The sequence below is a fragment of the Pseudoliparis swirei genome, chromosome 10 (assembly GCF_029220125.1).
Source record: "Pseudoliparis swirei isolate HS2019 ecotype Mariana Trench chromosome 10, NWPU_hadal_v1, whole genome shotgun sequence".
Classification (NCBI taxonomy): Eukaryota; Metazoa; Chordata; class Actinopteri; order Perciformes; family Liparidae; genus Pseudoliparis; species Pseudoliparis swirei.
The window spans coordinates 14,963,061-14,986,128 of record NC_079397.1 but is presented as its reverse complement, the minus strand read 5'-3'; the positions used below and the strand labels follow the sequence as shown (position 1 = coordinate 14,986,128).

At 45.2% G+C, this 23,068-nt stretch overlaps 1 protein-coding gene across 1 annotated transcript in view; it reads right to left on the bottom strand.

The window, feature by feature from the left end:
* exoc4 (exocyst complex component 4) overlaps positions 1-23,068 on the bottom strand; it is a 111,012-nt gene that overhangs the window by 5,594 nt on the left and 82,350 nt on the right. Inside the window, exons 14-19 of the mRNA XM_056424727.1 lie at positions 19,084-19,220; positions 18,163-18,318; positions 16,370-16,548; positions 7,882-8,026; positions 5,398-5,576; positions 5,068-5,227 (exon numbers count right to left, since the gene is read on the bottom strand). Of these exons, the coding sequence (XP_056280702.1) occupies positions 5,068-5,227; positions 5,398-5,576; positions 7,882-8,026; positions 16,370-16,548; positions 18,163-18,318; positions 19,084-19,220 (956 nt within the window). The remainder of the gene's footprint in view (positions 1-5,067; positions 5,228-5,397; positions 5,577-7,881; positions 8,027-16,369; positions 16,549-18,162; positions 18,319-19,083; positions 19,221-23,068) is intronic.

Below are 23,068 nucleotides of genomic sequence, written 5' to 3'. Positions count from 1 at the left end.
GAAAGCCATTTGCCAAACAGGGTACGGGCTGTTAATAAGATTAAAATCTCTCCATCAGGAACGAACCCCCCGGTGAAACGCTAATTCACAAACGTACACTTCTTGTTCCCCCCGTTAAAGATACAGCTCGTTAATGAAGCCAGAATCCTTTTTTCTTCTTCTCCTCTCCACAAATCCAAAGTGAAAGGTTGTGGGTTGTCTGTATTGATGTCCATCGTCCACCTGGTCCAACCAGAAGTCCCATCAATAAGAGCGCTGGTTTAGTAATCAGCAGGCATCCATGGCGCACTTTCTAATACATTTATTAGCCCCCCCCCCCCCCCCCTCTATTTCCTTGTATACGAAGTACATGAATGGATGCGTGGATGTGGCATAGGACCAAAAGATATGTACGAGGACCACGGAGCGGGAGGAGAAAGACAAAGGAAAGCGTGAGAAAGACAAGGAATCGGCACAATTCATTCCCCCTCACATCCGGCATGTACAATATGAAGGCCGTCACAGGCTGCCTCTGTCAGCGCGTTTGGAACAACACATTCGCTAGTATGGGGAGAGAAGGAAATGACGAGAGGCTGGATACACCTCTACGTTAGATGGAACCCAATACTTGTTGCTGCAATAACAGTTTTGAATTGCTTCTCCTCTCTTTCGGTATGAAACATCTTGCAGGACCGTTGGCTCTAAAATATGAGGGATCGTTACAAACAACGTGAAAATGCTCTCTCTCTCTCTCTCTCTCTCTCTCTCAGCAAAGACTAGTCCCATCATGTTTTTTTTTTCACACACACACACACACACACACACACACACACACACACACACACACACACACACACACACACACACACACACACACACACACACACACACACACACACACACACACACACACACACACACACACACACACACACACACACACACACACCATCAGCAAAGACCAGCGTCATCATGCTGCACGGTGCACACACATAGTAAAGACCATCCGCACACAGCATTGTGCAAATGCACAGGGACGACAGAAGCAAAAGAAAGGGAGGTGCTGAAAGACGGAGGGAGCGGAGACAAAAACAATTCAGCAGGGGTGGTGCACGGTGGCAGATGAAAGAAAAAATGGAGAAAACGGGACCGCGGGTGGAGGAGGAGAGAGTTAAAGAGGCGGACGCGAGGCGACGGGGAGGGAGACAGAAGCTGAGCAGAGTGACAGTGAAGCCGGGCCGAAATACAAACAGTTTTATCGGTTGACACGGACGTCAACCGTACCTATTACCACATTCTCTGGAGACACACTGGCCTGTCACAGTTTATTTTTGCCGGTACACACACACACACACACACACACATTCCCGGGGCAGTACACTTCGGGGACGATACGCAGGACACGCGGTTCTTGTACACTCCACACCGGCACGCCGGAGTCATTTCCAGGAGCCGACAGGTGGTGGCGCCGGCCTGAACTCGGGGGCATCTCCGCAGCGAGCCTGTCGGGCTGGTGTTTAGCCGAGCTCTGGGCTAAGGGGCTCGTGAGTTAGATAAGGATGTTGCGACAGCCTTCCACGGGTCAGCGGGCGGCGCCGCCGCGTGCGTGTTCGCGTTATGGGAGTGTGTGTGCGATGAGTTGCGTTATGTCTCTTTGTGCGTGTCCTGAAAAAAAGCAGACCCTAAATGCTGCTGCGCCAGACAGAGAATATATTTACGCAGAGAAACAGGTACACACTTATTGACATTTACTTTAACACACAGACACACACAGAATTGTGTCTGCCTCCTGTGCTTTCGGCAAAATGTTGTGTGCTGCTGTGCTGCGGTAAAAAATAAATAAAAGTATTCAGTTTTTCAATTCAATTCAGTTTATTTGTAGAGCCCAATTTCACAAATTACTTCTTCAGGTAACAAGAAAGCAAACAATATGTGCTATAGATCAAATCTCTGTGGCAGCTAATTATTCTAGGCTGGAGTACATTGTTGCCAGGCAACACTGAGTTTTAGAAGGTTGCGTTGTGCATCCTTTGGAACCATCGTGGTCAATAGACAAGATCACCTTCGTGTCTAACTAGAAATCAGCATCAGGAGAGACGGAGGTGGACACAGAACAATCAGAGGAGATCAATGGAGTGACAAGGTTGAAGGATGCCATCAATACACACACACACACACACACACACACGACATTGCAGTGACACACTGCAGAATAGGACTGAGCCCCTGAGCTGTTTCTGGGCAGATGGTGTGTGGTCGTCCACGTGTGTGTCAGCGTTGAGGTGTGTGTCAGCGTTGAGTGCGTGACCTTGACCTACAGGCTGATATCGCTGCCAAACTTCTGGCCGAGAGACAAGAGGCAGCCATCGGAACTTTGCATTCAGACGCGCATGCTCACACATACATGTGAGATTCAACCCCCCCCCCGACGGCAACGACCCTAACAATCGTGATGCTGTAGGTTTTCACAGTATTATACTGTATAGTTGCTGCAGTCAGCCACCAGGGGGCACTGTTTCCCCATCCTTCTTCACATTCCGCGAGAGAGAGAGAGGGAGGGTGGGGGTGAGTTCTGCAGTGCCGGTTACCGGGCGTCTCCTTAGTTTTAACTCAGATCAATGGTTATTACTGTGCCCTTGTCCAGGTCTCTCTCATCTCTCCCTTTCCCATACACACACACAGATGCAGCAAAAAAGCCAAAACACACACACACACACACACACACACACACACACACACACACACACACACACACACACACACGTACATGGATGCAGAGGCAAACATCTGTAACCTTTCTCAAAAGCAGGCTTCCTACTCATTTCACCTTTGTTTTGGTAGGTAGTAAAGAAATACTGAGAACTATTCTGCTTTTAGTCGCTCCCCCCTCAGACTGCTCATTTTGGGAGGCCAGCATCCTAACAACAAAACAGAGTTTTTTCAAGGGTACAGTTTGTGTGTATGAGACTTAAAAATCAATCCAGTCCATCTTTTAATGTCTGCAACGTATCGAAGATTTAGTTGCTAAATAAATGGATGATTTTCTTATTCCTATTCTCTATTTTTGTGTTACTAATTTTTAACCGTCAGTACGAAACCATTTCACTCTAAGGTCATGTTTAGTTGAGCGGTTTACAAAACCTAATATGTTATTTTTTATTAAATAATTTAAGACCAACTAACTATGAGCCCAAAGTTGATCTGTAAACATTTACACGTTGCCATCGATATACTGTTTAGTTTGACATGTGTGCTATATTCATGCCCAACAATATAACAAATTATTGTTCATCAGCGTACGTCTTTTGAAAAGGAGCAATAAAAAGATCATTCTACCTTCATCGTATGTTCCTATACAGGTCGTATGGTCACTCCCACTCCCAGGTGTGAGCGACGGAGCGCGCTTCATGAATATTCATGCCCGAAACATAAATATGGTGATTTCAAAATGCTGATTGGCTTGGCTGAGAGTCTGAGCATGGTTGAGAGCGAGGGAGATGTATCACATGTGTGTCCGCGTGTGTGTGTGTGTGTTGGAGCAAGAGGCCGGCCAATCCAAAAAGCCATGAATGCGTGAACAATGCACTCTGCAATTTCCAATCAACACCTCCACAACGCCCACGCCTCGTAATCAGAGAGCGGGAGAAAAGACAGGGAAGCCATCGCTGGCAATTCTCCATAATCAAAGTTGACGGAGGATAGAAATAACAAACTAACCAACGGTCCTCCACATGCAGTACAGTTCAGGACGTTTCACTTTACTTCCGATGTTTTGGGGGTTTTTTTTGCCGGAGGGAAACTTGGCATATCACAAAAAATGTTAAAATAATACACCAGAATACACCAGAATATTGGCTTTCAGCAGTAAAAACCGTCATCGGGTCACAGCCTTAAATGTATGTATTGAGAGACAATTTAAAATTGATCTATTTCTATATCAGAGGAAAAGAAGCGAGACGAGACTGACGCGGATACCCAGCTGAGAACGCATTTTAAAATCAGGCTGATAAAAGTTTTCATCTGTTTTCAAACACTTTCCATAAATCAACTTCCTCCTTTTCTCTCTCACTGTCATCTCTCTCTCTCTGCTATCTTATATCCACGCTGTCTTCCAACTCCTTTCTATGCCTTTTTATATGAAAGACATCTTTTCTATAACTTCTTTTCACTTCGTTTTTCAACCACCCCCCCCCTCCTCCTCATCATTTCTATCACCTTTCCTCTCACACACGCTATTCCGTCAAGGAAACGCGCTTCTGAAAGAGGAAAGAATAAAATGAATACTATGAATCACCCAACTCTGTATGTCTTCTTTTCCCTTTCTACCCTTCTGCTCCCTCCCTCCTTCCTTCTCACAAAGATATCTGAGTGCTCACCCCCCCCCCCCCTCCCCCATGCCTGTCAAGGCTGGACATCACAAAACTCACAAAATATAAATGTATGAATATGAAACACACACACACACAGTTTGCGTGACAATCTGTCTGACCATCTGCCTTGTGCGTTGATATAGTTGCCGTCTGAACTTGAGGACGCTGTGCGTGTCTGTGTGTGTCTGTGCAGGTGTGTAATAGGGTCGGACCGACACATGCCTAGATTTCAACTGATCACCAGCCAGCGCTTGTTGTTTATTTCGGATTTGATGGCTTCAAAATTCAGTTAATTCGATTTCATATTTTATGTATTTAATTAAGAAATGTTAATTTGATCATTATCAGTGATTGTGGAACAGATTCCAACACATTACTATGTGTTAATATGATCATTTAAAGGTTATTATTATCTCGGGTTTCCAGAGAGAGTCCTGCGATATCTGAGACTTTATCGCCATGACAACAGTAAAAAAAGCAAAGGAAAACAGCAAGCGCTTATAAAGTGTTGGCAAGAGCGTGACAATTTAGAGAATCTGACTGCACACCGCATCTTCTGCCGGCTACTCCACGACAAGGTGATGAGCCTTTCCAAACCCATGCTGCTGGAAACTAAACTTGATGCAAGTCAAGCCTCGTCAAGTCAAGTTTATATCCACGTTTGTCCAAAAAGACATGAAGAAATTGACATAATTCGCAGATCAAATACGACTTTTACCTGGCGAAGTCGAGGTCGGCCTCCCTGGACATGGTGATGTTGGTGAGGTTCTGTTGCAGGACAAAGATGTTCCTGCACATCTTCTTGATACCAGACTCGCTGATCCTCTTGAAGTACTGGGCCCCGTTGATTAGAATACAGGAGATCAGGTGTCCCAGACCTAGTGAGAGGGAGGCGACGAGAGGGAGAACACACTTATTGTCCGCTCAGAGAAGACACGCATTGGATTCAGGTACTCGGCAATCTGTGAATCGACATGACGCAAGTGAACGTCCCTTTGGCGGGATTTCTCAGGCTGCTGCCTAAACTTCAGCCCAGGACCGTGCTGACCTTCAAAGATGTACTGGAACTTGTGCTGCTGCAGGCCGGCCCCCATGGCCTCCTCAATGGCCGAGATGTCCTTGTTCAGTTTCACCACCAGTGGATCGTAGTCCATGCTCTCCACATTAGCCACGATGGCATAATTGCCTTGCTTCGCCAGGGGGATCAGGTAATGGAAACAATGCACCCTGAATCCAGACGTGGCCGGACAAAGAAGTTCAGAGAGGGGAAGCAGAAAGTGGAAGATTAGATGTGTGACGAGGTTTTATTTCTATTTTAGATCCGATTCTGCTAAATTTGCCAAAGCTTCTCTAGTTCCAGTAACTTCTCTCACAGTTCACTGTCATGTTTGAATCACCTGTGACCTGAGAGATAGAAACTATGACAGGGGATGAGGATGATGAGTAGACTGAAGAGGTGAGAATGTATGAGGGGTATTTTTCCTTAAAATATGTCCTCATTAAAATAGTTTCAAGCATATATATATATATATATATATATATATATATATAAATGTATATATATATACATATTTATATATATAAATGTATATACATATTTATATATATAAATATATATATATTCACACACACCTACTCTAACACCTATAATTTAAAGGAAATCATTATGCCTTCTACTCATAATGTATTCACTTATTCACTGCCACTACATCACTGCTGGAAGCTTTTCAGCCAAGAAATCTGACGAGTTATGGGCAATCTAAAGAGCACGGTGCCACATTAAAGTATGTTTTACAACATTTTGAACGATAATAAATACATGCAATAAATGTAAAGCCTACAGCCAATAAAAAAAGGCTTCAACTTCAGGGTCTCCTTCTGGCCATGGGCCAATTGTGCCGTCAAAATCATGTGTTAACATTAATAGAGTGTATGGAAGAGAAGCTCATCTTTCCACCTAAAATACTACATTTTCTGCATTTCATAATTCATTTAAGCGAATGAAGAAGTGTAAAAAACCTGGCTTTGTAAGCAGCGCCAAGTTTTTCTATTTACTTTTCTTTTGTAAATAAGTTAAAATCCAGCTAACACGAAAAAGGCTGATTTAATGTTACGAGAGAAAAACATCAGAAAATAGAAATTTCAAATAACGTCAAGTATCCAACCATTCTTGGCTCGAAAGTCGGTCCGTAGAAGGCTCATTTCTGTCAAGACTTAAGGAGTCAACAGGCTCATAATTCCATCGCCACAGTGCCCGGAGCAGAAAGGTAGAACATTATATGGGTGAACGTCTCTTCCCCCTGAGGCAAAGCCAACAACTACGCCACTTTTTAAAAAGCCTCCGTCTCACCGCCCTCTCTCTCTCTATTCAATCATTTCTTCCACTTAGCGACTGTATCTCCCTTCTTTAACCCCCACCGTCGCTTTAACCTCCACACTCATCTCTCTCCCATCTCCTCTTGCTGCTTCATTTAACTGGTACCACTATCAGGGGAAATTTGGTAGACGGGGAGTCAATGGAGTGTAGCATATAGCGAGACATCAGCCTCAGGGAGGGTTTTCTTTTCTCACCGAAATCATAAACAATATTGCATAAACTATACAATAGTCTGAGGAGAAATGGAAGGAAGCGGAAGGAAGAGGCGAGGGATGATGGAGGACTATTAGCGGTTGTGGGGGAGATAGTATATGGTGTGGTAAATTAGCATGGCTATCGACATTCACTCAAACACATATTCAAGAATTTAAAGTAGAAACTGAACTCCTGAACTTTTGCATTTATGGTGCAACTGATGATCTTTGTCCATAACAATTAATGGAATATCATCTAATCTTGTACAGTAGGATCGTGGTAACTTTGTGGTAAATGATCCCAGTCCACATTTCTTGGGAAGAAACCCACCGGCTGCTCATGAAGCACATACACAGAACACGCATGATACAGACAGATACTAATCAAGCTGCACCAGCCGGCATGTGGCGATCTGGGGAGCATCTCTAATTAAATTTGCTGCTTTTCTGTCGAGTAAACATGCATCCACGTTTAAAAAGAAGACAGTGGCACGTCTTAACTTGTAACTCATCAACACACTGCGGCCGGCTTACACCGTAAACAAAGAGTGCGGTTGTTTTGTTGTGTGTACGTTGAGCTTGAAGGGCTCAGGTTAAGTCAACCCGAGCTGCTTTGAGATCGTAATGGTATGAGAACTGTGAGTGTAGTTTAATGAAGACAAAAAAGGATATGGTTCACATGTAGAATAGCTAATAAGAGCAGAAACACATGTTTTGTAATACACTCGAGATGCGTTATTCATTGTGACTGAGTTGACTTTAAAACTTTTAAATGGAAAATGTTTTCCTGAATTAAAACAAGCTCTCCTGATCATTTATAGTCCCACAGCTACTTTGGAGCCCTTGTTACCGTGAAGGGTGACAAGGGCACGAGAACATAAAGGTATTAACGGCGTATGAAAACCCTGACGTGCGTCTTCATTCCTGAAATGTCAAGCGTGGGCGAGTTTCTCCTGCGTACCTGACCTCCAGGTGCAACACCAGGAGACAGCGGTCTGCAATATCCTGGAACCCCCGAGACAGGTCACTCAGGGTCTGGAGGATCTGCTCTCTGCTCCGTTCGCTCTCCCCGACCACCTGGCTGTCCGCCGAGCACGGAGACACACCTGGATGGAGAGAGGAGACGGGATGACAAACAATGACGCCGTTAAAGACCTCGGATGACGTTTCAATGACTGGATGCTGCTGAAGCCCCTCCAGAGAGGTGTTGCTCTGTGCATTTCGTATCGACGGGATCAGGTCTTGAAAAGGTCACCGGCTCAGAGACACTAAAGAAAACCATGAGCTCAACTCCTCGGTGCTTCAGCATGTTCTTGTACTTTCTTCTTGCCACTTGTGCCGAGACAGCAGGAGCATGCGTCACTGCACTGCATACCACACACAAGACCCGTGTGTATGCCTGTGTGTAAGGAGAGAGAGAGATAGAGATAGAGAGATATAGAGAGACAGAGAGAGAGCCACAGAGAGATAGAGACAGAGAGAGACACAGAGAGATAGAGAGAGAGCCACAGAGAGAGAGAGAGATAGAGAGAGATATAGATAGAGAGAGAGAGAGACAGAGAGATAGAGAGAGATAGAGACAGAGAGCCACAGAGAGATAGAGACAGAGAGAGAGAGAGACAGACAGAGAGAGAGAGCCACAGAGAGAGAGAGAGATAGATAGAGAGAGAGAGAGATAGAGAGAGAGAGACAGAGAGAGAGAGAGAGAGAGAGCCACAGAGAGAGAGAGAGAGACAGAGAGATATAGAGAGAGAGACAGAGAGAGAGAGAGAGAGAGAGAGACAGAGAGAGAGAGAGAGAGAGAGAGAGAGAGAGAGAGAGAGACAGAGAGAGAGAGAGAGAGAGAGAGAGACAGAGAGAGAGAGAGAGAGAGAGAGAGAGAGAGAGAGAGACAGAGAGAGAGAGAGAGAGAGAGAGAGAGAGAGAGAGACAGAGAGAGAGAGAGAGAGAGAGAGAGAGACAGAGAGAGAGAGAGAGGGAGAGAGAGTGAGAGAGCCACAGAGCATGATGAGTGTATATAAATTCAGCCCGGTGTAAATCAATGGCCATAAATTAGCAAGTAGTGGAAAGGGAGAGAAATTGGCCCTGTCAGTCATATGTAAGTCTATTTGGTCAATGAGGCGAGAGGTGTATGTGTGTGTGTGTGAGTGTGTGTGTGTGTGTATGAGTGTGTGTGTGGACGAAGAGTGACTGTTGAGCAGGAGAATCCAGGGGTCCACGATCGATGTGCCGCAGTCAAAGCCAGCTCCCCAGTTACTCTTCCTGCCCTTCCGAAGGTCACACGAGCGTGCACGTGGGTGCACGTGGGTGCACGTGGGTGCACGAGGGTGCACGTGCACGGAGCAACAACAGAGTGGCAGCAAGTCTCAACGAAGGCCGACATCCGCTGCTCATTGGTCCTGCCTCTCTCTGACTGAGATTCACCAAAAATAGATTGGAAGTGCGAACACAGGTAATTCAAATCAAAGTGGCTGGTTTTGTTGCTCGTATACGTTCATCCACATATCGCGGCCTACATACAGTGAGCCGTTAATAGTAGTAAGTGCTTCTGTGGGCTCATGTTTGCTCACGTTGGTCAGGCTGATGAATATGTGCTTCTGTGCCCGTCACGGTCACTCTAAATGAAGCCCTGATAAAAAGGGAGAGACCATTGGGTTACTCAAACAGCAGTGAGGAATGGGCCGTGGCCATCCAATCATCCACGCAAACACACCTGTGAATGTGATGTGACATCACGCCGACAGCTGCGCTTATTCCCTGTGTGTCCAACGTTTAGAGATAACGGCCGGAGACTGTGATTCTTATTAAAAGGTGTGCGTGCGAGTAAACCTCTTGATAGTGTGTGTGCAGGAGTTCAAGGTTGTTAAAGACCCAACAAAACTTTGACTTTTGCGTCAGCTATATGCTTTAGTTTGAAAACAAATGTGCGAGTGTTGACTGCTAAGCATTGGTCCCTTTAACCGGCTCATAATAAGTTACTTTTTTCTTTAAGTCCGCCTTAACTCCAACAGTCTCAAACAAAAAAAGGTAAATTAACAGTCACAATGTCTTGTGACAGTCTCCAGCAGCAGGAAACCCGAGAGCCACGGATTAGATCCTAATGTCGGCAATATTAACGTTAATCCGGCTAAATGAGCCACGTGAACAAACACGATCAGTCCTCGCAGAATAAATCCACAGTGATTTCTCACGGGAGCGGAGCATAATTACGTTAATAGACTTCATTTGATTGTATTTAGCGGATGCTGTTTATTCTCCCGTGTCATCTTAACAGATCATTAATAGAAACACAATACTGCCACTCAGACTGAAAGCCACAACTACAGGAGTAACATGAATGATCTACGACTTCATCGATGTCTATAGCCAGCAGTGGAATGATAACAACAACAAGTGTGTTGCAGCTGGCAGTGTCCCGATTGTTTAAACCGATATAAAACTGGCATTAGATATACACTACCGTTCAAAAGTTTGGGGTCATCCAGACAATTTCGTGTCTTCCATGAAAACTCACTTTTATTTATCAAGTGAATTGAAAATTGAATAGAAAATATAGTCAAGACATTGACAAGGTTAGAAATAATGATTAATATTTGAAGTATTAATTTTGTTCTTCAAACTTCAAGATCAAAGGAAGGCCAGTTGTATAGCTTATATCATCAGCATAACTGTTTTCAGCTGTGCTAACATAATTGCACAAGGGTTTTCTAATCAGACATTAGTCTTCTAAGGCGATTAGCAAACACAATGTACCATTAGAACACTGGAGTGATAGTTGATGGAAATGGGCCTCTATACACCTCTGGAGATATTTCATTAGAAACCAGACGTTTCCACCTAGAATAGTCATTTACCACATTAACAATTTATAGTGTGTATTTTTGATTAATGTTATCTTTATTGAAAAAACAGTGCTTTTCTTTGAAAAATAAAGACATTTCTAAGTGACCCCAAACTTTTGAATGGTAGTGTATACTGTATATATATATATATATATACTATATATATATATATATATACTCTGCACTTTAGTTTACTCAGCACTTTACTTTGTTTTCCCCCTGTATATTTAGTATTAGTATTTACTTTTGTGTTTTATATTTATTTTCATTGATGCTCTGATGTGCACCGCTGCTGAGATTTTTGAAATGTCCCCACTGTGGGACGAATAAAGGAATATCACATCATATCATACACATATAGTCTTACTTAACGCACGGGACAAAAGGCCCGTCTATATTTGTCTGATGAAGACCATTTTGCCTTTTCTTAGCTGGTGTTTGAGTGCGAGACAGCGAGAGCGTTTCCCTCGCTCTGCCTGCTGGAGGGTTTTCCCTCCAAAAAGTCAGAGTGCACATAAGCGAGTGTGTGAAAGTGACTCGAAGGCTTCTGCTTCCTCTCGTGTGCATTGCACTCACTCACTTTGGCAGCGGAAAGGGAGAAAAAAGGGGCTTGCTGTGGCACACACGGCTGGAGGTCTCTACAGGGGGCACACACACACACACACACACGCAGACACACATACATAGACAAGAGCTGATTCCTGCCGTCCCCCCCAGCCTCAGTGCTTTGATGATGCGAGGGAGGCGTCGCAGCATGGGGGGCACCATTAGAGTCGGGGACAGACGGGCAACGGGAGACGACTCATTGGTCCCGACTGACAACTTTCTTGCCTTCTTTTTTATATATATTTTTTATTTCTCTGCCGATTAAATGTGTGGATATGTTTGTGCGTGTCACGCATCTATTTATGCGCTCATGTGTAGGTATGCGTGCATGTGGGCGTCGTGCTTATCCAATTATTTCCAAATCCCATCTAAGAGAAACGTCTGTTGCTCGCCATCTGCAGAAGATGAGGGTGGCAGATATTAAGGGAGAAGATCGGTGATTGAATTCACATTAACACACACACATTAAGGTGATAAACAATATATTACAAACACAACAATATCACTCGACATTTTCTGTGGCTTTAACAAATACAGATGCTAAAAAAAATTTATGGCAACGTGATCTCTTTCCCTTAAAAAGCACAAAAAGGAGGAATGAAGAAGAAAACGGAGATAAGCAAAGCACAGTATCCTGCAGTGGTAGAATGATGAATGATTCACAAATGAATGGGTGATAGAGAGGGGAGTTATTAATAAGTGTGCTGCCTCTGGTGGAGGATGAACATTTGCACACGGGGATCTCAACTTCTGTCCGGAAAGAAAGAGAGAAAGAAGAGAGAAATAACAATTGAGAATGAGACCGATAGATATGTGTTTTGCGAAGATCCCAAATTGCTTAATAGCGTCTTATAATGAGAGAGAATGCTTGACACAAGCTAGACTTTTTGGACAAACAGTAATAAAACCCACTTGGATGAAACAAAAGATTTCATACTGAAAAAACACAACACCATCTTCTCCCACTGCAACTCGCCCCCCAGGCCTCTGCTGTGAATACCAATGAGCTCTAAGTCAAGTCGCTAAAGGGAAAGACCTGCACTCACCACAGTCAAGGTTAAAAAAGTGTATTCCATAAGCCATGAGCGTGCAGCAGAGCAACAGCTAAAGAGAGAAGGAACTAATTCCCACTAGGAGAACACAGGGTTATTGTGGAGAAACCCTGGAGCAAAGGCCCGTTCCTCTCTAATGATGGTCGAGCCTCCGACATGTAAACACACAAGAACATGACGTGTTGCTTGGCAGCAAAACAGTCTGCCCAAAAGAAAAGAAAGACTGTCAACTAAGACAGTGTTTCACAAGGTTCTTGATCTCCTACTTGCTGGTCTATGCAGTGGAAACGCATCCAGCTAGGCTACCAGAGACACTGGCAAATAGTATTAAAACGTTAAAAAATTTGTCATGCTGATAATGGCCGACAGGCGTCTGTGTGTTTGTGCCGTCGGGTAAATAGTGTCAGAGCGGATTAGAAGTCCAGTCCTGCAGCCAGATGGGTGATAAGACCCTTTCTGCAGCCACCTTCACGGCACATCACCATCAGTGGTCTTTCTGCACACACACACACACACATATATATGCAATAAACAATGTGAAACTCACAGATATTCATACACAAAACTGCATGTGCACACAAACTTAAATGTGTTGTTTATACTTCAGTGCATAACAATGTGTGTAACTCCACGTTCAGATGGATTCAATCACAAAGGAAGGTCACCAAACCAAACATCCACTGAAGAGATTACCCAGCCATGGACAGAATCCACCAGACCCAGACCACTCGAAGAAAAGAGAGAACAGAACTCACACTGGAAGGAAAAGAGAAGGAGAAGGAAAGAATTAGTGAATTACCTAATTCATAGAAAAAATGAAGCAAGAAAGTCAGAAAGAGGGATGAAAGAAAAAAAGCCCAAAAAAGGGGAGAGGAAAATGATTTGTTCATACCTGACTGCTTCTGTAATATAAAATCCAATTTGGAGAGGCATAGACGTGAGGCGGGGGGGGGGGGTGAGATAAGGTGGGGTCTTTTTTCCCTGCCGTACCCTTGTCCCATCTTACACAGTAAATGCTTAGGTACACACACACACACACACACACACACACGTAGTCTGTCATCAGCTCGGCAAACACTAAATAATGAACAATGCGGAGGCTGTCCCAGCATGATAAGTGACTGCCCTATCCTTCCCATTAGTGCCACCCGCCAGAATTAATGATAATTATGTCACGTCCCTTCCCGTACTTTTATTGAATTCTTATCTGTGAATGAACGAAGAAAGCTGGCCTCGGAGTGAGAGGAACAGTTGAAAAAGAGATAACGACAAAGTCAAGCCCAAATAAGAAGATCTGGAATTTTCATTTAATTATTTTATGTCTGTGAGAGCAAAACAGTGCAAGTTCAAGGGGCAATCGAAGCTCGAGAGTTGTGACCATCGCAGATAATGCCTGAAGTCTCTCTCCCCCTCTCCCTCACTTTCTCTCCCTCCCTCTCTCTCTCCCTCTCTCTCTCCCTCCCTTTCTCTCTCTCTCCGTCTCTCAGTCTCTCTCTCTCTTGCCGTATCTCTCTCCCTCTCTCAGTCTCTTTTGCCGTATCTCTCTCCCTCCTCTCTCTCAGTCTCTCTCTCAGTCTCTCTTGCCATATCTCTCTCTCTCTTCCCCCTCTCTCTCTCAGTCGCTCTCTCAGTCTCTCTTGCCGTATCTCTCTCTCCCTCTCCTCCCTCTCTCTCTCTCTCTCCCTTTCTCTCTCTCCGTCCGTCTCTCTCCGTCCGTCTCTCTCCGTCTCCCTCTCTCCCTCTCTCTCTCTTGCCGTCTCTCTCTCTCTCTCCCTCCCTCTCGCTCCCTCTCACTCGTTCTCTCCCTTTCCCTCTCGCCGTCTCTCTCTCTCCGTCCATCTCCCTCTCTCCCTCTCTGTCTCTTGTTGTATATCTCTCGCTCCCTCTCACTCGTTCTCTCCCTCTCCCTCTCGCCGTCTCTCTCTCTCTCCGTCTCCCTCTCTCCCTCTCTGTCTCTCTTGCCGTATCTCTCTCTCGTTCCCTCTCACTTGTTCTCTCCCTCTCTCTCTCTCTCCCTCTCTCTCCCTCTCCCTCTCCCCCTCTCTCTCTCTCCCTCTCTCCAGGTGCAATATTTTCCCGAGCTCTGCCAGAGGACTCAGATACTGCAGCGAACACCGACTGTCACACGATAACTACAGAGGGGAATGGAAGAGCCGTTCAAGGAGACAAAACATTGACGTATCTTTGACAATCATCTGTGGAGATTATTGTTACGGTTTTGATCCAGTGCCGTTTGAAGCATATGAATATGACCATTTATGTCGTACTGCACATGTATAGCGTATTCTCAATGATACAAATAAGAGACGCACAAGCTGCAGAACACAAACAAACCTGGCCCCGCCGTCAGAGGGAATCCTGGGAGTAGAGTTCTTTGATTGGTATGATATGATGTTGATAAATAAAAAAAGATATGGACTTGAAAAAGAACATGCAAGATTATAGTGGAGCCAAGATAATGAGTGCGTGTGTGTGTGTCTAAAGTGCTCTTCGACAACTCCAGTAGAGAAGGTAATTAGTGTGTGATAATAACACACTCAAACAAGAACTTAATGAGGCACAGGTAAGAAGTGTTGCTCCAAAAGAAGTGTGGCTAAGGATGAGAGAGCCTTGTATCCCCCTGATTGTGAGCCTCCAATAACCATGCAGACAGTTTTTTAATCTGCAGTGTATTCTGATCAATAACTACTTAATGACCTGAGAGACGAGTGGCAACGTCCCCTGAAAGAATGTCTAAGATGTGATATTGCTCTCCAGACGTCTCCATGGTTTAAGCAGCACTAAACCGTCAAACTCCTTGAATCTGTTGGAGATGATGTGAAAACATACAAACATACTGTATACTCAGTAATTTCATGAATAGAAAAACAACAACAACAAAAACCACAAAAAAACAGAGGATAGACAATGACAGTAACAGGGTTCTTACACATTTTGACCAATGGATTTCCATGACTTTTAACTAAATTTCCAGGACTTTTCCATGACTTTTAACCAAATTTCAATGACCAAACTGAAATCTCGGTATAAACATGACCATTTTAGAAAATGTTGCGTATTGAGAGCGTACGCCGGCTTATATTTTGAGCGTCTTTCTTTAAAAAACATATTAATTATTTAAAACTCTGCGTAAATGAACATGTGATTTTAACAAATTTCCATGACTTTTCCAAAACTTTTATGATTTAAGTTTTTTCCATGACTTTTCCAGGCCTGGAAATTACCATTTTAAAATTCCATGACTTTTCCAGGTTTTCCATGACCGTACGAACCCTGCAGTGAGGATAATTGCATTGTTGGTGCAATGCAACCATCCACCAAGCAGAATTCCCGCGTCAGAGTCAAAGACAATAATCAAGTTTACAGCAACAGATGTCTGCGTTGGCGTCAGTCAGTGTGCCGTAGGTGCAGAATGGACTGCATATGTAAATGCTCGTGTCAAAAATATCTCAACGTTTTCCCTAATTTATTTTCATCAACTGAGTCTCAGCGTGAGATTCATCCAGTTAGAAGGAAGTGTTTTTTGGGGAGAATCCAGTTTGTGAGGTCATGAAAATCAGGATATAGTCTGCCAATCACTTCCATACTATCGGTGGAGATCACAGCTTCTTGCCAATGTGCAGAGATATGACAGATTCATCATACAAAGAAGTACGAGAACTCCAATGCGTTACGTTTTTGACGGGCTACAGGCACCAGCCGCAATCTGAGTCGATGCTTATGATCGAAAAAGAATGAGTCGAGCCAAACCGTGCGGTGAAAATGAGGCTCATGGCAAAAAGTATGGGTGATAAGGGGACAGTAATACATCATAAATGACGATTTCTCGTCATAACTGATGCCTTTAGAAGCCCCATCCCGGAGACTATTCCTACGTCAACATTGGGGCCGTGTTCAAAGCGTCGACGACCGTACTTCCATATCCCAAAGGATGCTGCCCCGTACTTACTGGAGGCATGAGGCAGGCTGGTGGAGAACGTCTTGAGGCGACTGGCCAGCCACTCCATGCTCTCGTGAAGGTTGGCCAGAGCCTTCAGGTCACTGACGTCACGCAGGATCTCATTCTGGGGGATTAGCTTGTCTCCCAGGTTGCCGGTCAGCACCTCCGACTCCTTAGCAAAAGCCGCCCTGTGTGATGCAGAGAGCGTGGATTAGTGTGTTTAGGCGGATACACACACTCTCTCGTTGGCAATGAAAAACATTATTTGGCCAGCACTCGTACAGCAAACACCCTTTATCAAAAATGGAAGCTATAAAAAGAAGGACAAGGAGAGTTATGTGTCTTATGACCAAGAAGTATGACTATGAAACAGTAAATAAAACTGTATTCTACCACAGTATCCAGAACATGACTAGTTGGACTCAAACTGTCTATAATGTCTGCACTGCAGAGGCAGTGAGTGGCTTCCATAAATGCTATAATAATGTTCAGAAGTAATGGATGTGCACATGTTTGTCTTCATCTGTTGATAAGTGTTTGAACAGAGTGTGTTTATTTGAAGAGGTGTGAAGTTGTATAGTAATCCCATGCCTGTGTGCACAATGGTGTGCGATTGAATCAGGGAAGCGATGCACAAATGTCAAAGATGGGTGAACAGAAACAAAGACGTACGCAAAGACGGGAAGAAAGTTACGGTGTGCAAATAAATATAGACAAAGTGACGGTAAAAGGAGGAAGCTGCTCGTTGCTAAACAGACGGGGGCGGGGCGGGGGGGGGAAACAACAGGTGATGGAGAACATTTCCAAGTGGAAGACAAACAGACGGCGGAGATTTACAGGGTGGATAAACAAAGACGCAGAGATCAAAAACCCCCCTTTTTAGTATATTTACGAGCGCTTGTGGTTTAGGAAGGACAATTGTCTCGAAATGTGGGCGACGGAGCGGGAAGCGGGATCACACACACACACACACACACACACACACACACAGCAGAGCCGCAAACACACGGCATGAGGGCCGGCCTCCAGTCACCGGGACGCCGGCGAGATCAAGAGCCTCCGAACAACAAATGGGTACAAAGAAAACACCAGACAACACACGCACACACACACACACACACACAGTTTATTAATGAGGCTTCGTTAACGCACTGGGTTGCCAGTCGTGCAGAAGCTAATCCCCATTTCACAGTGATGAAAACATCTACGGCTCTCAAATCAAACGGTGTTATTGTCTCCCCCCTTTGCTATATCTGAGCCCTCAGTGTGTGTGTGTGTGTGTGTGTGTGTGTGTGTGAGAGGGAGGGAGGGAGCGTGCACACAACAGATTGACTTTCTTTGGCCACACAACCAATTTATTTATTTACTTTACTATTCCGCTTCGATGAGCCCCAGTGTTCCCTGAAGAGTGCGCACTTTCAAAAAGGCAATTTCGATAACACCGCCCCCCCCCCCCATCCCCTCCTCCGTCTGCCCTCCTTACATTTTCCTATTTAGTTCTTCCCTCGTTTCCTCACTTCCTTCAGCTAGAGGGTGTTTAAAGGAGCAATCGTGACTTATTTCATGGGTGCATCTGAGTCAACAACAGAGGGTTCAATAATATGCGAATAAAAGAGCGAAGACGGGAGGGAGGAATTACTCGTGTTGGTGGTGTGTGTCTACGTCTGCTTGTGTGTGTGTGTGTGTAGTGTGCGCTTGTTACTCTACTTGTTCGAGAATAGATTGTTCTAAGGCAGCATTGTGAATGCGTAAACACACGGACACATGTCTTTGAACCGGTACACGTGTTTTTGCGAGCGTACCGAGTGAAGTCCTCTTCATCCTCCCTCTTCTGCCACGTCTGTCTGGGCTGGGCCATGTTCGCCCAGTTCGGGAGCGACTGCAGCAGGCGACTGATGTCCTCGTCTTTAGACCAGGAGGCGCTGATGGTGAGCTTCTCCTCGCACTGGACCACGCCCCTTGACGACACAAAGACACAATAGAAATTCAGAATGGAATTCGTTCTGTATATTTAGAGGTTTCTGAAGCCCGACGGTTACAGGTCATTCCACCCAAAAGTGAGGATGTTAAAATGCAGCAAGCGCACCTTGAAAGTAGTCAACTGCATAATATTGAATACTAATACGAGTCGGGTGGCTGAACGTGAGCGTCTGTACTGACATTGGAGTGGTTTTTACGGCAGCTCTGATTTGGCGTGGAGAGAAATCGGGGCCGCCTGCCAACATATATTTGCTGGGGTTGGAAGACTCCGGTTTTCCATAATTAATATCATCAAACACCTTGTGCACGACGCGCATATCTACACCTCACACACACACACACACACAGACACACCAGGGCTCGTCGCTCCCTCTCATCTCTCCGGCCGAGTGTGAGTGAGGCTGTGTCAGAGATGGACCCACCCAGCAGTCTGCAGTCCTTCCCCGCCTCCCGCCCCCCGCTCACTCCCTCTCCTATCCCTCTATATATTATCTACCCCCCCCTTCACCTGGCCAGGCCACACACCTGGAGAGCAGAGAGCATGGGCTTTGAGCGCCCGCCCCGTGCGGTGTGCAACTTCACTTCTCCGTTTTTCTATGAAAGCTTTGCAGCAATAAAGACCAAAGCTAAACAGCACAGATCATTAATGTGACCGAAGAAAGCTCCTCAATGACATTTTTGTAAAAACAACTCGATAAGGTGAGCTAGCCTCCTCCTCCTCCTCCTCCCTCTTCTTCTTTTACCTGTACGCTGTGTTGCAGATTTCCTTGTACTCTTTGAGCTTGTCGCAAACCATCTCCAGGAACTGGTTGGAGTAGGCACTCAGGTCCTGCATCAGGCTCATCAGGTCCTGGATGGACTTCTCCACCACCACCGTGCTCTGGAGGCAGACAATGAGAGTTTGGTTGGTTGTGTCTCGATACGAAATGTCTCTCTTTCAGAGGAGAGAAGTAAGAGACACGGACAAATAAAGGAGGATTGTGCTCGGTGGGATCCAGTCTGCCGCGGTGCCGCGAGAACAGGATCTATGTGTCGCCTGCGGGCTGGACTGATGACGGGTGCTGGAGAGCTCGTCAGAGGCTGCGACACTGAGTGGACGATTCTTTGAATGGAAGTGAATCGGTGTGAGTGCACATATTTGGGTGTGTTTAACCCTCCTGTTACCTTTAGGGTCAATTTGACCCCATTCAATGTTTAATGTCGGTGTTCTTTGGGGTCAATTTTACTCCAGGCTGTTTTTCACTGTGTCAAACATATAGAAGAAAATATCAACTTTTTTATATATTTAAAGGGCTATTTAGGTAGTCAACACACAAACAAAGTACCTCACACTTAAACTTGGGAAACAATATTAATTCTAATAATTTTCTGGAGGTTTTAATTGCTGGGGTCAAATTGACCCGAGGGTTTAAATATGTTAGTAAATGTAAAGGTAACAGGAGGGTTAAAACGTCTGTGTTCTCAGGTTGAAAATGTGTGTGTGTGTGTGTGTGAATTTGTCACAGTGCAACCATCACCGGGAGCCACGGCAGGGTCGTGACAGCAGCCATTACGGATTAGCCACTCCCGCGTGACTAATAGCTGGCCTGGGAACCGCAGAGCGGCGCCACATCCCCCGACACGCTCACACAAGCACACGGGGAGCAAACTTCTCAAAACACACACCTTTGAGCAATTCAAGAGCTGTTAAATGAGATTACAACTCAGTAGGTTCCGGTTTGCCTGCTCCCAGCACTTAACCAATCTATCATACAGCTCCAATAATAGTGATAGCTTGCTATCAGTCTGGCGATAGCCTCGCCGCACTCGCTCGGAAACTCGCTGCGACTACAAAAGCGGCAGTGGGTGTGTGTGTCTGTGTGTGTGTGTGAGAGAGAGAAAGCAGCACAATCTACACACAGAGGGGATTTTAAGTTAAACACGCGATTTCTATTCATCATTCATAGATTATTAATATTCATCTCCCTGTTCTTTCTGTGCAAACTTAATACAGAGTTCCAATGTTTAGGTGCGAAATGGGAAAAATAATCGCTTTGTCAAAGATGAATAAAATGGAAATGATATGTGGTGGGCGCAAACAACTGCGGGAGTGGAATGTTTTGGCAACTAGAGTCAGTTGCTTGCTTTTTGGTGTTGCCTGCCAGAACCAAGGAGAAAACACAGGCAACCAATAATGATCTGTTCCAGAGTCAACATCGCCTTCAAATGCTTATTAATATATAAGTAGTTCACATATAACATGTAGTCTGTATGTTATCAATCAATGTACAAATCCCAGGCTCTGCACACTATAATAAGAAGTATTATCTCTGTTATTTTAGCATAAAAAAACTTTTACTTCAGTAATATTCAAGCCCTGTAGCAAGTTGCCTACGTGTGTGAAAAGACTGCAGCGGGCAGAAGTGACTGGAATTGATCATCAGAAATATGGAGAGACCCCTGATGTGATAAAATGATATCAATATTAATAACTCTCTGTGTTTCAGTTTACCCCCATTACATACACACACACACTCACACACACACTCGCGCTCACACACATTCGCACATACACACACACGCTCGCACACACACACACACACACATTCGCACACACGCTCACACACATGCATGTACTCACACACACACACTCGCTCTCACACATTCGCACACACACACACACACACATTCGCACATACACACACGCACGCACACACTCGCACACACACATGCATGTACTCACACACACACTCGCGCTCACACATTCGCACACACACACATACATACACATTCGCACATCCACACCCACACACACACGCATGTACTCACACACACACACTTGCATACACACACACGCATGCTCGCACACACACACACACATGCATGCATGTACTCACACACACACACTCGCGCTCACACATTCGCACAGATACACACACACACATACATACACATTCGCACACACGCTCACACACATGCGCTCACACACATGCACACACATACACATTCGCACATCCACACACCCACGCATATACACACACACACACTTGCATACACACACACGCACGCTCGCACACATTCGCACACATACTCACAAACACACACTCGCTCACACATTCGCACATACACACACACGCACACACACATGCATGTACTCACACACACACACTCGCGCTCACACATTCGCACACATTCGCACACACACACACACACATACTCACACACTCATGTACTCACACACACACACTCACATACACACACACACACACACACACACCTGAGGGGGCGTAATGACCCAGAGCCGTGCCCGTGGAGCGCTGACCGAGGCCGCGTCTCTGCCAGCGGAGCCCCTCTCCTGTCCTGACTGGACGGAGACCATGGACCCTGCAGGGGGGCGAGCTGTCGGTCAGCTCTGGTTGTTTTGTAAACCACGCTCCACCCCGTGGGCGAGGGTAAGCCCAACAATCATTTTGATCATTATTTCCAACATCGGCGTACACATTTACTGCACCGCCCAGATTGTTTGACTTCCTGATTTTTTAAAATCGTTTCATTGAGAAGGTGGTCCTCTGAATTTTTTTTTTTCCCCAGACGTGAGCTTTAATAAAACGAAACAAAAACATTCTTCAAATCACTTCAAACGGTAAAAAAAAATTAAAAGAAAAGCATTGGCAATTTCTGTTACTGTGACTACGGTAATAACGCAGAGGTAATAATACGCCACTGTGTTCTGATTGCTGGGGGGAAATTCAGTTGCTTTGCTTGCGTAGTCCAGGGAGGTCAGATACTAATTCAATAACACATCTTATAGGGTGTCATCCAGCTTCATATTGTAGCCTTCATCCTTCTGCTATAGCAAGAAGTGTACACATTCAAATATATGACATAAATGATTAAATATACGAACATATGAAAAATTCAACATTATAGTATACAGAATATGCAAATATGTTGATGGTAATGTCTTGTCAAAGCAACAACAGTGGTCCTTCCCTCGTGCCGCCAGACACGGAGCTCGATAGCGGGCCAGGCCGGTGAAAGAAGGAGAAGAGTAAACATTACTCCTGCTCTCGCGCTCAGCTCCCTTGTCTAATTCTGCTCATTTAACACAGCCATTTGTCTTAGGCAGCAGAAATCATTAAAAAGTAATCAAGGGACAGATTGAGAAAGGGAGGGCTGTGAGTGAGAGTGAGTGAGAGTGGTCCATCTTTCCTGACCGTTACAGAGGAGGCTCGTCCACCGCGGAGGCTCCTCTGTTCCTCTCCCTTCCTCTCGCACATTTATCAAGCGCAAAGGTCAACAAGCGGAGCAGCCGTGTGATGAACCCATAATTCTCTTGTGATTCCACTTCGCAGCGTTGCGTTGCCCGTCCCGCTGAGCTCGGTTACATCATTAATAGGACAAAAGCGCGGTCATCAAGGGAAATTAGACCCGCGTCCTGCAAATGGATCTCAAAACTTGCTGGGGTAAACTGCAGTTGTTACGAGTGAAACGAAGGCCGTCGCCTTCGTGGGTTTAATGATGGCAACGAGACGGGGCCTTGCACTCGGAGTGGCGCCTCAGCGGAAATAAAGCTGTTAATGCACGGTCATCACCACAGCAGAGTGGCTGCTAAAAGTAGTTATTTCCTTTGATGGAGTGAGTAAAAAGCAGAATGCGGGAAACAGAAGGAACACACTGAGCCTGGATGGACTCTCCCGCGCTGCTGTATTTAGTTACCTCGGGGATAAAGGGGGGCGACGGAGAGAG